Below are 12,926 nucleotides of genomic sequence, written 5' to 3'. Positions count from 1 at the left end.
GCTCGGATTAAGGGGGCTAGTTGGTTGCTAGATCCTTCTGGTGGCCATCTCTGTCACGGGATGTGCGTGCTTTTGTGCAGTCCTGTGGAATTTGTGCTAGGGCTAAGCCCTGCTGTTCACGTGCCAGTGGGTTGCTTTTGCCCTTGCCGGTCCCGAAGAGGCCTTGGACACATATTTCGATGGATTTCATTTCTGACCTTCCCGTTTCTCAAAAAATGTCGGTCATTTGGGTGGTCTGTGATCGCTTTTCTAAAATGGTCCATCTGGTGCCCTTGGTTAAATTGCCTTCCTCCTCTGATTTGGTGCCTTTGTTCTTCCAGCATGTGGTTCGTTTACATGGCATTCCTGAGAATATTGTTTCTGACAGAGGTTCCCAGTTTGTCTCGAGGTTCTGGCGAGCCTTTTGTGGTAGGATGGGCATTGACCTATCTTTTTCCTCGGCCTTCCATCCTCAGACTAATGGCCAGACCGAACGAACCAATCAGACCTTGGAAACATATCTGAGATGTTTTGTTTCCGCTGACCAGGATGATTGGGTGTCATTTTTGCCGTTGGCTGAGTTCGCCCTTAATAATCGGGCCAGCTCGGCTACCTTGGTCTCTCCATTTTTCTGCAATTCTGGGTTCCATCCTCGTTTCTCTTCAGGACAGGTTGAGTCTTCGGACTGTCCTGGTGTGGATTATGTGGTGGACAGGTTGCAGCAGATCTGGACTCAGGTAGTGGACAATTTGACCTTGTCCCAGGAGAAGGCTCAGCTTTTCGCTAATCGCAGACGCCGTGTGGGACCCCGACTTCGTGTTGGGGATCTGGTTTGGTTATCTTCTCGTCATATTCCTATGAAGGTTTCCTCTCCTAAATTTAAACCTCGTTTTATTGGTCCGTATAGGATTTCTGAGATTCTCAATCCGGTGTCTTTTCGTCTGACCCTCCCAGACTCCTTTTCCATACATAATGTATTCCATAGGTCGTTGTTGAGGAGATACGTGGCACCTATGGTTCCATCTGTGGAGCCTCCTGCCCCTGTTTTGGTGGAGGGGGAATTGGAGTATATTGTGGAGAAGATTTTGGATTCTCGTGTCTCTAGACGGAAACTCCAGTATCTGGTCAAATGGAAGGGTTATGCTCAGGAAGATAATTCCTGGGTTTTTGCCTCTGATGTCCATGCCCCAGATCTTGTTCGTGCCTTTCATGTGGCTCATCCTGGTCGGCCTGGGGGTTCTGGTGAGGGTTCGGTGACCCCTCCTCAAGGGGGGGTACTGTTGTGAATTCTGTGGCTGAGTTCACTTCTGTGGTCACAAGTGGTATTGCAGTCTCTGGGCTTCCTCCCTCAGGTGTTTTGGTGAGCTCGTTGGCTGCCTTGCTATTTAGCTCCACCTGAGTCTGTCTTCCTTGCTCCTTGTCAATGTTCCAGTGTTGGATCTGAGCTACTGCATCTTTCCTTGGGCCTGCTGCTCTGCTAGATAAGTGCTTCTAGTTTGTTTTCTGTTTTTTCTGTCCAGCTTGCTATTAACTTTTGCTAGAAGCTCTGAGAAGCAGAGGGGTGCACCGCCGTGCTGTTAGTTCGGCACGGTGGGTCTTTTTGCCCCTTTGCGTGGTTTTCGTTTTAGGGTTTTTTGTAGACTGCATAGTTCTCTTTGCTATCCTCGCTCTGTCTAGAATATCGGGCCTCACTTTGCTGAATCTATTTCATTCCTACGTTTGTCTTTTCATCTTGCTAACAGTCATTATATGTGGGGGGCTGCCTATTCCTTTGGGGTATTTCTCTGAGGTAAGTCAGGCTTGTATTTCTATCTTCAGGCTAGTCAGCTCCTCAGGCAGTGCCGAGTTGCATAGGTAGTTGATAGGCGCAATCCACTGCTGCTTATAGTTGTGTGAGGATAGATCAGGTACTGCAGTCTACAGAGATTCCACGTCTCAGAGCTCGTCCTATTGTTTTTGGTTATTGCCAGATCTCTGTATGTGCGCTGATTACTGCACGCTGTGTTGCCTGATTGCCAGCCATAACATATATCCTAGCCAATGCCTTTATTTTCTATTTTCTGTCTCTACATGTCCTAATTTCTGCCATTTCTTTCTTTCTGCATGCATCAGAATGTCATCTTCTTCTAATGAGGAGCAACGTCCTGGGCCTTCTGAAGTAGAACATGTCAGTGAAGTGAGTACACACCTCCTCAGATTGGTAAGTATTCACTGTCACATCAACACGTATGGCAAATTTTTAGTTTTTTGTTTCTTTAGAGCAATTCTTCCACTGCGGCAGAGGCTGAGCAGGAGGAGCGGGGTCACGGCCGGGTGGCATGGCGGCAGCGTGTATGTATACGTGACTGACTGTTTATTGTATCCTCACTTTACAATTCTTGAATCTTCCTTTCTTTACTTTTCTCTTTCTTTCCCTTTTGCTTCTGCACTCCTTTTTTTTTACTTTCAATATTTATGCCATTTCTCTTCTTCTGTTTTCTTTCTTCCTTCTGTTAATGTCTCCAACATTAATGTCCTTTTTTTTAGGTTCCAGAACGGGATGAGGACCTCATAGACAATGACCACCTCATCTCCCTGGTCCATGAGCAAGTCCCGTTGTGGGACACCAGGGTTCCCGAGCACTCGGTCAACGTGACGATCCGGCGCCTATGGAATGAGGTGGCTAAAGTGATGTGGGATGGCAGGGACAACGCCCCGACTCGGGTCTAAAATGCATTTTATAAGTATTGCAATGCAGTGTGAAGCAGCAGAGACCTTGGCCTTGCTCACAAAACTGTCTGTGATGAGAGTGAAGGTACCGTCACACTAGACGATATCGCTAGCGATCCGTGACATTGCAGCGTCCTCGCTAGCGATATCATCCAGTGTGACAGGCAGCAGCGATCAGGCCCCTGCTGTGCTGTCGCTGGTCGGGGAAGAAAGTCCAGAACTTTGTTTCGTCGCTGGACTCCCCGTAGACATCGCTGAATCGGCGTGTATGACACCGATTCAGCGATGTCTTCGCTGGTAACCAGGGTAAACATCGGGTTACTAAGCGCAGGGCCGCGCTTAGTAACCCGATGTTTACCCTGGTTACCATCGTTAAAGTAAAAAAAACAACCACTACATACTTACCTACCGCTGTCTGTCCTCGGCGCTCTGCTTCTCTGGTCTGGCTGTGAGCACAGCGGCCGGAAAGCAGAGCGGTGACGTCACCGCTCTGCTTTCCGGCTGCCCGGCGCTCACAGCCAGACCAGAGAAGCAGAGCGCCGAGGACAGACAGCGGTAGGTAAGTATGTATCGTTTGTTTTTTTACTTTTAGGATGGTAACCAGGGTAAACATCGGGTTACTAAGCGCGGCCCTGCGCTTAGTAACCCGATGTTTACCCTGGTTACCGGGGACCTCGGGATCGTTGGTCGCTGGAGAGCTGTCTGTGTGACAGCTCTCCAGCGACCAAACAGCGACGCTGCAGCGATCCGGATCGTTGTCGGTATCGCTGCAGCATCGCTTAGTGTGACGGTACCTAAACTCTCAGGAGTTTCTCACATCACAGACAGTTGTGTGAGCACGGCCAAAAGTACATTGTCTAACCATTATGTTTTGTTTTTTCAACAGTGCTCAAAGTCAAAACACATTAGCATTCAATGAAGGACCGCTTCAACAAGGACCTGCGTCAAGAGAGTCGGCTTCCTAGTGGTTCAGGAGCAAGGATCCGAAAATACAAATATCACCGCATCCTTGCATTTTTGAGACCAGTCCTTGCCCATAGAACGTAAGTATATTTTTGGTGAAAAAAAAAGATGTTTTGCATTGCATTAGGCTGCCGTCACACTAGCATTTTTTGGTCACTATTTTACATCAGTATTTGGAATCCAAACCCAGGAGTGGGTGATTAATGCAGAAGTGGTGCATATGTTTTTATTATAGTTTTCCTCACATTGTTCCACTCCTGTTTTTGGCTTACCAATACTGATGTAAAATAGTGAGCAAATACTGACAGTGTGATGGCAGCCTATACAACAGATCTATAGTCATCAAGTCAGGTGTCAGAAATAATGAATTCATGATGCACAAATCAATGCCTCTTGAATTCATTATTTCTGACACTTGTCCTGGTGACGGTGAGTATAGATATGCCTTGTATGACCTCCATCGTTCCTTCATATTTTACATCAGTATTTGGAATCCAAACCCAGGAGTGGGTGATTAATGCAGAAGAGGTGCATCTGTTTCGATTATACTTTTCCTCGTACTCTTGTACTCCGGGTTTTGGCTAACAAAGTCTGATGTAAAACTATGACCAAATACTGCTAGTGTGACCTCAGCCTTAATCTGTATGTTTATATTCCACAGGAGTTTGCGTTTTGTAAATGTTTGGTATTAATTTTTTTCTCCTTTTTCACAGCACATGGAGTACCACTGTTGGCCCAGGTTCTGGAGCGGTCCTTCATCAGACAGCCACGGACCCGTCCCAGCCATCCTCCAGCGCTGCAGCAAGTAGGCCTGCCACACTAACTGGAGACCAGGAAGCTGGTCCATCAGGTGATCCCCTTCCCCAGTCCTCTGCCTCTGCCCATTTTTTTATGGGCTCCTTCCGGCAGCGGCAGAGGGCCGCGGACAGGTCACTCATGCCCGAGTTTTTGCACTGGAGCTCGGTTTTCCACGAGGGACTCAAGGCAATGGGTGACTGACTGGATACTGCCATTAGCCATATGAGTACACATATCCAGGAGGTTACCACAGCCCTTGCCCAAGTGAAAGCTGACCTCCAGAGGCCAGCACATCATTTTTTTAATTAAATTGAACAGGGCATGTTGGAACACTTTACTCCCCATCTCCAGATTAGTGTTATGCAGGCCTGCAATGCTGCTTACGTGCAGGCTATGCAGCAGAGTTGGTATTTTCAGCAGACAGTGGGGGCATTTCCACTGTGCCCACACTGTCACGCTTTACCTTATTGCCGACCTCTGCTGCATACCACTGCACGGCCACCTCCATTCCAAGAACTGCCGGACACCACTGTAGCACCACCACCATGCCGAGTGCTGTAGGACAGCCCATCGCCACCACCATGACAACTGCTGCTCCTGCTTGGACCTCCTCCACTGCCACCACCATGCGGTAGCCGCAGGACACTGGCATGGCCTTCACTACCACCACCACAAGAATGCCGCTGCCAGACCCTGGCCTGGCGTTCCATGCCACCACAACAGCAAGGCCACTGCCGGACCCTGCCCTGGCGTTACCCGCCACCACAACAACAATGCCGCTGCAAAGGCACACGGACCGTGACAGGTTGGCCACCACACCAGGCCAATACAAATGAGCCAAACGAGGCTCCCAGGACAGCTGCACCGATCCAAGAAAGGGAAAGGCAAAAGAAAAAGCTGATAGCTATCCCTCTCCCCTCACCTCCCAATGTATCTGTAATGTCTAGTTTGTCTCACCCTTCCAGTGTGTCTCTGCCCGCTCATGTGTCTAGCCCAATCCCCGAATTTCCAGACCCCAGTAATTTTATTGAACCTTCTCCAGCCACCCCTGCGTCATCCACAGTTAGCCAGCCCTCACAGCTCCACACCCCCCATTTCCATCAATCCACCCCAAGCAGGCGCAGTTAATTTATTTTTGGTTTGTTTTGTTAAAATAAATAATAATGTTTTTGCCCCCAATAAGGTTTGGTTAATTGTGTATTTCGCCGCCGGCAACACACACCGTGCGCCAAATAAAAAAATGCGCCGAACACTTTTTTTTGGCCACCTCCTAGCTCCAGTACTTAGTTAGTACAACACTGAAGCTTTGTGTGTGCTTGGTATAGAGATATGAGATGGCCCCAAAAAATAATACTTGTAATTTCTCCAAAAAGTCTTCTTTCTGTTTACTCTGTTATTTTTGGTCGCAGACTGAAGATAAAATGGTGGTAATACACAGCTGAATACACAGCAGAACTATACTCAACAGGTCATGTGTTCAAAAAATCATTACTTATGACACCTGACCTGGTGAGTTGAGAAATGCCTTGTAGTACCTCCATTTTATCTTCTGTGTACATAAAATCTATATCACAGAAAGTGAATGAATGATGGAGGTCATACAAGGCATATCTATACTCACCAGGACATGTGTCAGAAATAATAAATTCATGAGGCATTTATTTGTGCATCATGAATTCATTATTTCTGACACCTGACTTGATGACTATAGATCTGTTGTGTAGGCTGCCGTCACATTGTCAGTATTTGCTCACTATTTTACATCAGTATTGGTAAGCCAAAAACAGGAGTGGAACAATGTGAGGAAAAGTATAATAAAAAGATATGCACCACTTCTGCATTTATCACCCACTCCTGGTTTAGGTTTACAAATACTAATGTTAAGTACTGAACAAATACTGCTAATTTGACGGCACCAAACAGCCATCGTCTTTTCAGTCGGCGTCAAATAGCTACTGGTGAATTGAGTCAGGACGCAATATCGTCAACAACCTAAGACCAAAAAAACAAATTGTATAGGAAATACATAGGAGACATGGTCAAGATAATAACACATGTTTTTTATTAACAAAAAACATTATTAACATTTAAAACATTACAGACCCGAAGCCAACAGGAAATTTTACACAATATTGTCCTGCTATGCCACACGTCCAATCTCAGAATCAAAAAAGGCAGCAAATTGGTCCTGCATGTGGGCATCTTCAACAGTTGACCGCAGCTGGTGATGCCGGTAATCAGGCAAAGGGTTTGCAACTTGTTCATTGGTGGGTAGCTCCTTAGCCAGAATGTAATTGTGGAGAACCACACAGGCTTTTACCACCTCATCCACTGTCTCCATTTTTAGATTTATGGCTGTTGCAAGAATGTGCCATTTTGAGACTAAAATCTCAAAGGCACACTCTACAGTTCTTCTTGCCCTGGTCAGTCTGTAGTTAAAGATCCTTTTAGTGTGGTTCAAGTCACGACTGGAATATGGCTTCAGTAGGTTTTCGCACATCTGAAAGGCCTCATCCCCAACCATTACAAATGGCATCGATGGGCCTTGAGTGTTGGGGAGATGTCGTGGCTGTGGAAAATTAAACTTTTTGCCATAAACACGTCGGCCCATATCCGAGTTTTTGAAATACTGTGAATCGTTGCCATGGCCAAAAGCACCAATGTCCACGGCAATGAAGCAACAGTCCGCATCGGCTATTGCCATGAGAACTACTGGAAAATATTTTTTATAGTTGAAGAACTGTGATCCCATTCTGGCTGGTTTGATAATCTGGATGTGCTTCACATCCACCGCACCCAAACAGTTGGGGAAATCCCACACAGTCCAGAATTTATCAGCAATTTCCATCCACATGTCCTAGGTGGGTATGGGTATAAATTCTTCACGGAGAACATTCCACAAAGCCTGGCAGGTGTCAAAAACTATTCCGGACAGGGTGGAAATTCCAAGCCGGTACTGGAAGTGGAGTGATGACAAGCTCTCTCTGGTTGCCAGAAATCTGTAATAAAATGAAGAAAAAATAATAAAAAAAAATGCAAAGAATACATGTCAGACCAACAATAATTATGACTGGCATTTGTTTAAAATTATTACGTACCCTAAGGTAACCGGTAGACGTTCCTCTGCTGGAATCGCTCTACGGAGCTGGGTGTCCTGTCTCCTGATAACTCCTTGAACACGAGCAAGCAACTCCAAAAAAGAGGCTTGCGACATCCTGGTATATTCCGGGAATTTTTCTGGGTTGTCATTAAGCTCCCCATACAGTGTGTGATATGCACCACGGCTCTCCCGCAGTTTTATAATGGGGTGTTGCCAAAAACACCTACGCTGTGTCCTTCTCCGTCTTTCACGGTTTCGGTGTTGCTCCCAAGCAAACGCACAGGCAATAAAAAGCTTGATGCTAAGATCCAGGTTGAAGTAAAAGCTTTCCATGGGAAGATCCATCATGACACAGGATACAGTAGCACACTGTTAAGATTTCAGCAGTCTGAGGGTCTATATATAGAGATCCCATAATACACACCCTCTGTAGTCCCATTGGCTGTGTCTGGTTATCTAGTTTTTTCTCCTGTAAAATTATCCAACATGCGCACTAAAATGCAAACACATGAAAAACACATTAAAATGCATGGAAACGCAGCGTTTTTAAACCGCATGCGTTCACGCATGTGCCTAAAAAACCACTGCGTTTTGTACGCGCTTCTATGCGTTTTTCCGGGACTGCATTTGAGGATTATGCGCTGTGGACTCTAACGCAAATGTGAAAGTAGCCTAAAAAGGGACACATAATGGAACCAAGGCTGACCCCACAATAATGAATGGGGTCTCCCTGGATCAGTTGCATCAATTATACATTTTGAAAACGTATTTTATTTGCTTGCTCCTAAAAGTGGAACATACAATGTAATGCCTGAATGCTATGTAAAAAAAAGTTATCTATTTTGTAAAACTTCTGTCTCATAATTTCTGTTTTTACATTTATGAGTGCTTATTTAAAGTTCATAAAACAATTCGGTTAGCAAAACAAGTGTGTGATGATGTCAGCACAGTGTATACTATGTACATATTAATAGATTATATGTTTAGGTTTTACAAGATGCTGACATAAAAACCAAAGAAGATGAGGACTCGCAGTCACATAAAATTGTTAAACCTGGATTAGATTCTGAAAAGGTAAATTCTCCAGAACGCACCTTGTTCAAATATGTTCTTCTATTGCATATAGCTTAGCAAATGTACATATAGCAGTATGATATATAATTGTTTCTTATACGTAGTTTTATAGTATGTTGATGATTTTATATAAAATGTAGTTATTATTTAGATTATTTAAACAATGGTGAAGATTAATAATTGCAATAGGTAATCAGTATTATTCCTACTGGGAGCCTTGGGCATTCAGTCATAGACACGTGGCTTCAGTGATCATGAGCGATGGCTGAAATCACACCCCGACACTGACAGCTGTCTCTGCACTGATATAATGAAGAGCTGGCTGTCAGTCAGTGCTGGGACATGGTTTCAGCCGCCTCTCACTATGGATTGAGGGGTGACTGAAGCCACACTGGCCGCACCTCTTTGACTGAAAGCCCATGACTAGTGTTTTGAGCGATACCTTCCGATATCGGAAAGTATCGGTATCGGATAGGATCGGCCGATATTCAAAAAATATCGGATATCGCCGATACCGATACCCGATCCTCAATGGGACCAAAATATCGGAATTAAAATTAACCCTTTCTTTCCTTGTAGGTTCATTCTACATGAAGGAAAACAACTAAGAATAATGCAGGATGTATTTGGGGAGGTGGCGGAGACATTAAAGTCATAGAGGTTTAGCCCAATCAAATAGAATAGCATGTTTTTTTTTTTTTTAAAGACGTTCGGAGTGACAAAGATATTGACTATGTAAATTTTTTTTTTATTTTGTCAGATATTGATGTTTCACTATTCCACGCCCTTCCCCTTCTTTTTTTTTTTACTTTTCCCACATTTTCATCTTCATCATCATCAGCATCTTTGACATCAACTTCTTCTTCACCTTATTCATCTTCTTCTTCATCCTTTACCTTTTTTTTTTTAATACATTCTTCATATTCATTTTATTCAACTATTATTATTCTTCCTATTCTACATATTCATTTTATTCAACTGTTATTATTCTTCCTATTCTACTTCTTCATCATATTCTCATTTGTGACAGGCATTCCCGTAGTTGTTATCTATAAAAGTTGGAAGATTACACCTTCCGTTCTGCCAGTCACAAAAGTTACATTTGTCCGCGTTCAGTTTGGCCTGCAGCATCAGGCTTTATCCAGGGGCACCACGGGGAGGAACGGACTCACCCCCATACACTGCTTAGTCTTCTTCTGCATATAATTTAGATAATATCTTTTGCTCTGATATTAAGTCTTATGCTTAATGTTCTTCTGCTCTTTGTTCTGCAGCCTCTTGTTCTTCTGCTTCTCGGTCTTCCATGTCGTCGTCTCCAGGGTCGTCGTCTCCAGGGTCGTCGTCTCCAGTGTCGTCGTCTCCGCCGTCGTCGTCGTCATCGGGGTGGTCTTCCGGGTCGTCGACGTTAGGGTCTTCAACTTGGAAATGTAGCAGAAGGTACAAGAAGGCTGAGAAAATGCCAAGAACCAGCTGATGGAACTGGAACTCGGATGGCTACCCAAAGGTTTAAGAGCCTATGGAACTACCGAGGACCAGCTGACGTTACTGGAACCCGGTTACTAAGCAGGAGGTACCCGTGCTAAAAAGCACTACCAAGGACCGCCTGAAGTTGGCGGAACTCGGATACCCAGAAGGAGGCACCTAAGCCAAAGGCTCTGCCCGGAACCAGCTGACGGTACTGGAACCAGGATGGGGAGCAGAAGGTACAAGAGCAAAAGACACTGCCGAGAACCAGCTGACGGTACTGGAACCCGGATGGGTAGCCGAAGGTCCAAGAGCCAATGGAACTACCGAGGACCAGCTGACGTTACTGGAACCCGGTTACTAAGCAGGAGGTACCCGTGCCTGAAAGCACTACCAAGGACCACCTGACGTTGGTGGAACTTGGATACTCAGAAGGAGGCACCTAAGCCAAAGGCTCTGCCCGGAACCAGCTGACGGTACTGGAACCAGGATGGGGAGCAGAAGGTACAAGAGCAAAAGACACTGCCGAGAACCAGCTGACAGTGCTGGAACCAGGTGGTGGACCCGAAGGCCCACAGGAGAGGAGAGAACAGCTAGGCCGCGAGGCAGCCGCAGTTACCGAACCCCAACAGTCCTACAGGGGGAGCTGGGCCTACTGGCACTACAGAACCAGCCTTGACTACCAGTTCACGCAGCCCACATAGGAAGCTCCTAAACTGGAGGCACCCTGGAGTTGGCTAACACGACCGGACCACGACGGGGAAAGCATAGGCGTCTCAGTGAACTTGACACTACCCGGAAACAGCTGACGGTGCTGGAACCAGGTTTGGCACGAGGGAGTACCTGTGACAAAAACACTGCCGAGAACCAGCTGGCGGTGCTGGAACCCAGATGCGTTGCCCCAGTGTGCAAGAGCCAATGGCACGACCGAGGACCAGCTGACGGTGCTGGAACCCGGTTAGTAAGCTGTAGGTGCCCGCGTTTAAAAGCACTACCAAGGACCGCCTGACGTTGGCGGAACTCGGATACCCAGGAGGAGGCACCTAAGCCAAAGGCTCGGCCCGGAACCAGCTGACGGTGCTGGAACCAGGTGGTGGACCCCAAGGCCCACAGGAGAGGAGAGAACAGCTAGGCCGCGAGGCAGCCGCAGTTACCGAACCCCAACAGTCCTACAGGGGGAGCAGGGCCTACTGGCACTACGGAACCAGCCTTGACTACCAGTTCACGCAGCCCACATAGGAAGCTCCTAAACTGGAGGCACCCTGGAGTTGGCTAACCCGACCGCACCATGACGGGGCAAGCATAGGCGTCTCAGTGAGCTTGACACTACCCGGAAACAGCTGACGGTGCTGGAACCAGGTTTGGCACGAGGGAGTACCTGTGACAAAAACACTGCCGAGAACCAGCTGGCGGTGCTGGAACCCGGATGCGTTGCCTATCAAAGATTGTCTTCCTACAGCCCCAACTAGCGGTGTTGGAGCAAAGGGTAAGCAGGGGGAGCAGAGTGTAGGCCGAAGCCTGCACTGGAGTCAGCTTTGTGTCTGCGTTGCGTTTGCAGGACACTTTGCCGGCTACACAGTGGGGGAACAGCAGGCGGTGCTGAACCCCACTAACACATTGGCTGGTGTTTTTCTCTGTGCAGCTAGCACTTCCGGGCAAAAACTAGCGGTGTTATAGCCCAGGGGCAGCAGGAGGAGGAGAGGAGCAGAGTGTAGGCCGAAGCCTAGTTGAACCAATTTCAAAGGTAAACTTTAACCCCCCCTCAGGTGTTACAAAGTACAAGAGCCACACCTTGTGCAGCATTAATGCTGCACAAGTAAAAGGTTGCTCTATTAATTTTTCTACTTGCACACGCTGAATGCAACACGTACACAATTTAGCCCATTCTACAGTCAAACTGTAGTTGAGGCGTGACTTGTATTTTTAAGGAGACGCAGCATAGGTGTCCCAAATAACGCCTTTGTGCTTGGCGCAGCTTCCTGAGCATTGTATTTTGCTGTACAGGAGTCTGCGCTCTTGTGTTATCCCTTGGCAATGCCCTGTTAGCGCTGCCCGTCTTATGACCTCATTTCATGTTGGCCGCTGCGGTTAACGATGGCCATAAATCCCAGACCCACAGTGCCTTTTCATAAAGTCACACTGCGGTGCGGGGATTCGTGGCCTTGAGCAGTAAATATTTTCGACGCTCACACATGTCCTTACACCTGCTTCAGACTGGGCGGCCTCTGCTGATCCCTTTTCGCATGCCGCGGCCATGAGGCTGCACAGTCAGAAGAAGGCGGAAGGAGATGAGTGACGACAGGCGAACATATGCACTGCTCGTGCCCATAAACCACACCCTCGCTAACAAAATAAATAAGACAACGAAGGGCGTTGTTTAACGCAGGGCGGATGCACAGGCGCAGCCAGCTAACCATGATGTCAAAAGACGGGAAGCGCTACCAAGGGGGGTGCTGCGTATCATTAGAAAGGAAAGTCACACCTCAGGGACAGTGGAATGGTCTCAATGAGACACATTTTGTACGTGTTGAGTTCCACATGGGCAAGGAGAAAAACTCAGCCACCTTGTACAAATGCAGCAGTACTGCTGAACAAGGTGGCTGTTATACATAGAAACACCTGGGGGTGGGGGGCAGGCTCCCTTCAATTTCAGTTCATGTGCCTGCATGGCGTTTGCAGGTCACGTTGCCGGTTACACAGCTGGGGAACAGCTGGCGGTGCTGAACCCCACTGACACATTGGCTGGTGTTTTTCTCTGTGCAGCTAGCACTTCCAGGCTAAAACTGGCGGTGTTATGAGCCCAGGGTCAGCAGGAGGAGGAGAGGAGCAGAGTGTAGGC

At 47.1% G+C, this 12,926-nt stretch overlaps 1 protein-coding gene across 3 annotated transcripts in view; it reads left to right on the top strand.

Moving 5' to 3' along the window:
- LOC138638123 (probable cation-transporting ATPase 13A5) overlaps positions 1–12,926 on the top strand; it is a 553,152-nt gene that overhangs the window by 403,296 nt on the left and 136,930 nt on the right. For all 3 annotated transcript variants that reach the window (XM_069727147.1, XM_069727148.1, XM_069727150.1), the window contains one exon: positions 8,537–8,623. In XM_069727147.1, the coding sequence (XP_069583248.1) occupies positions 8,537–8,623 (87 nt within the window). The remainder of the gene's footprint in view (positions 1–8,536; positions 8,624–12,926) is intronic.

Source organism: Ranitomeya imitator, chromosome 5 (genome assembly GCF_032444005.1).
Source record: "Ranitomeya imitator isolate aRanImi1 chromosome 5, aRanImi1.pri, whole genome shotgun sequence".
Classification (NCBI taxonomy): Eukaryota; Metazoa; Chordata; class Amphibia; order Anura; family Dendrobatidae; genus Ranitomeya; species Ranitomeya imitator.
This window is presented reverse-complemented; position numbering and strand designations above follow the sequence as displayed.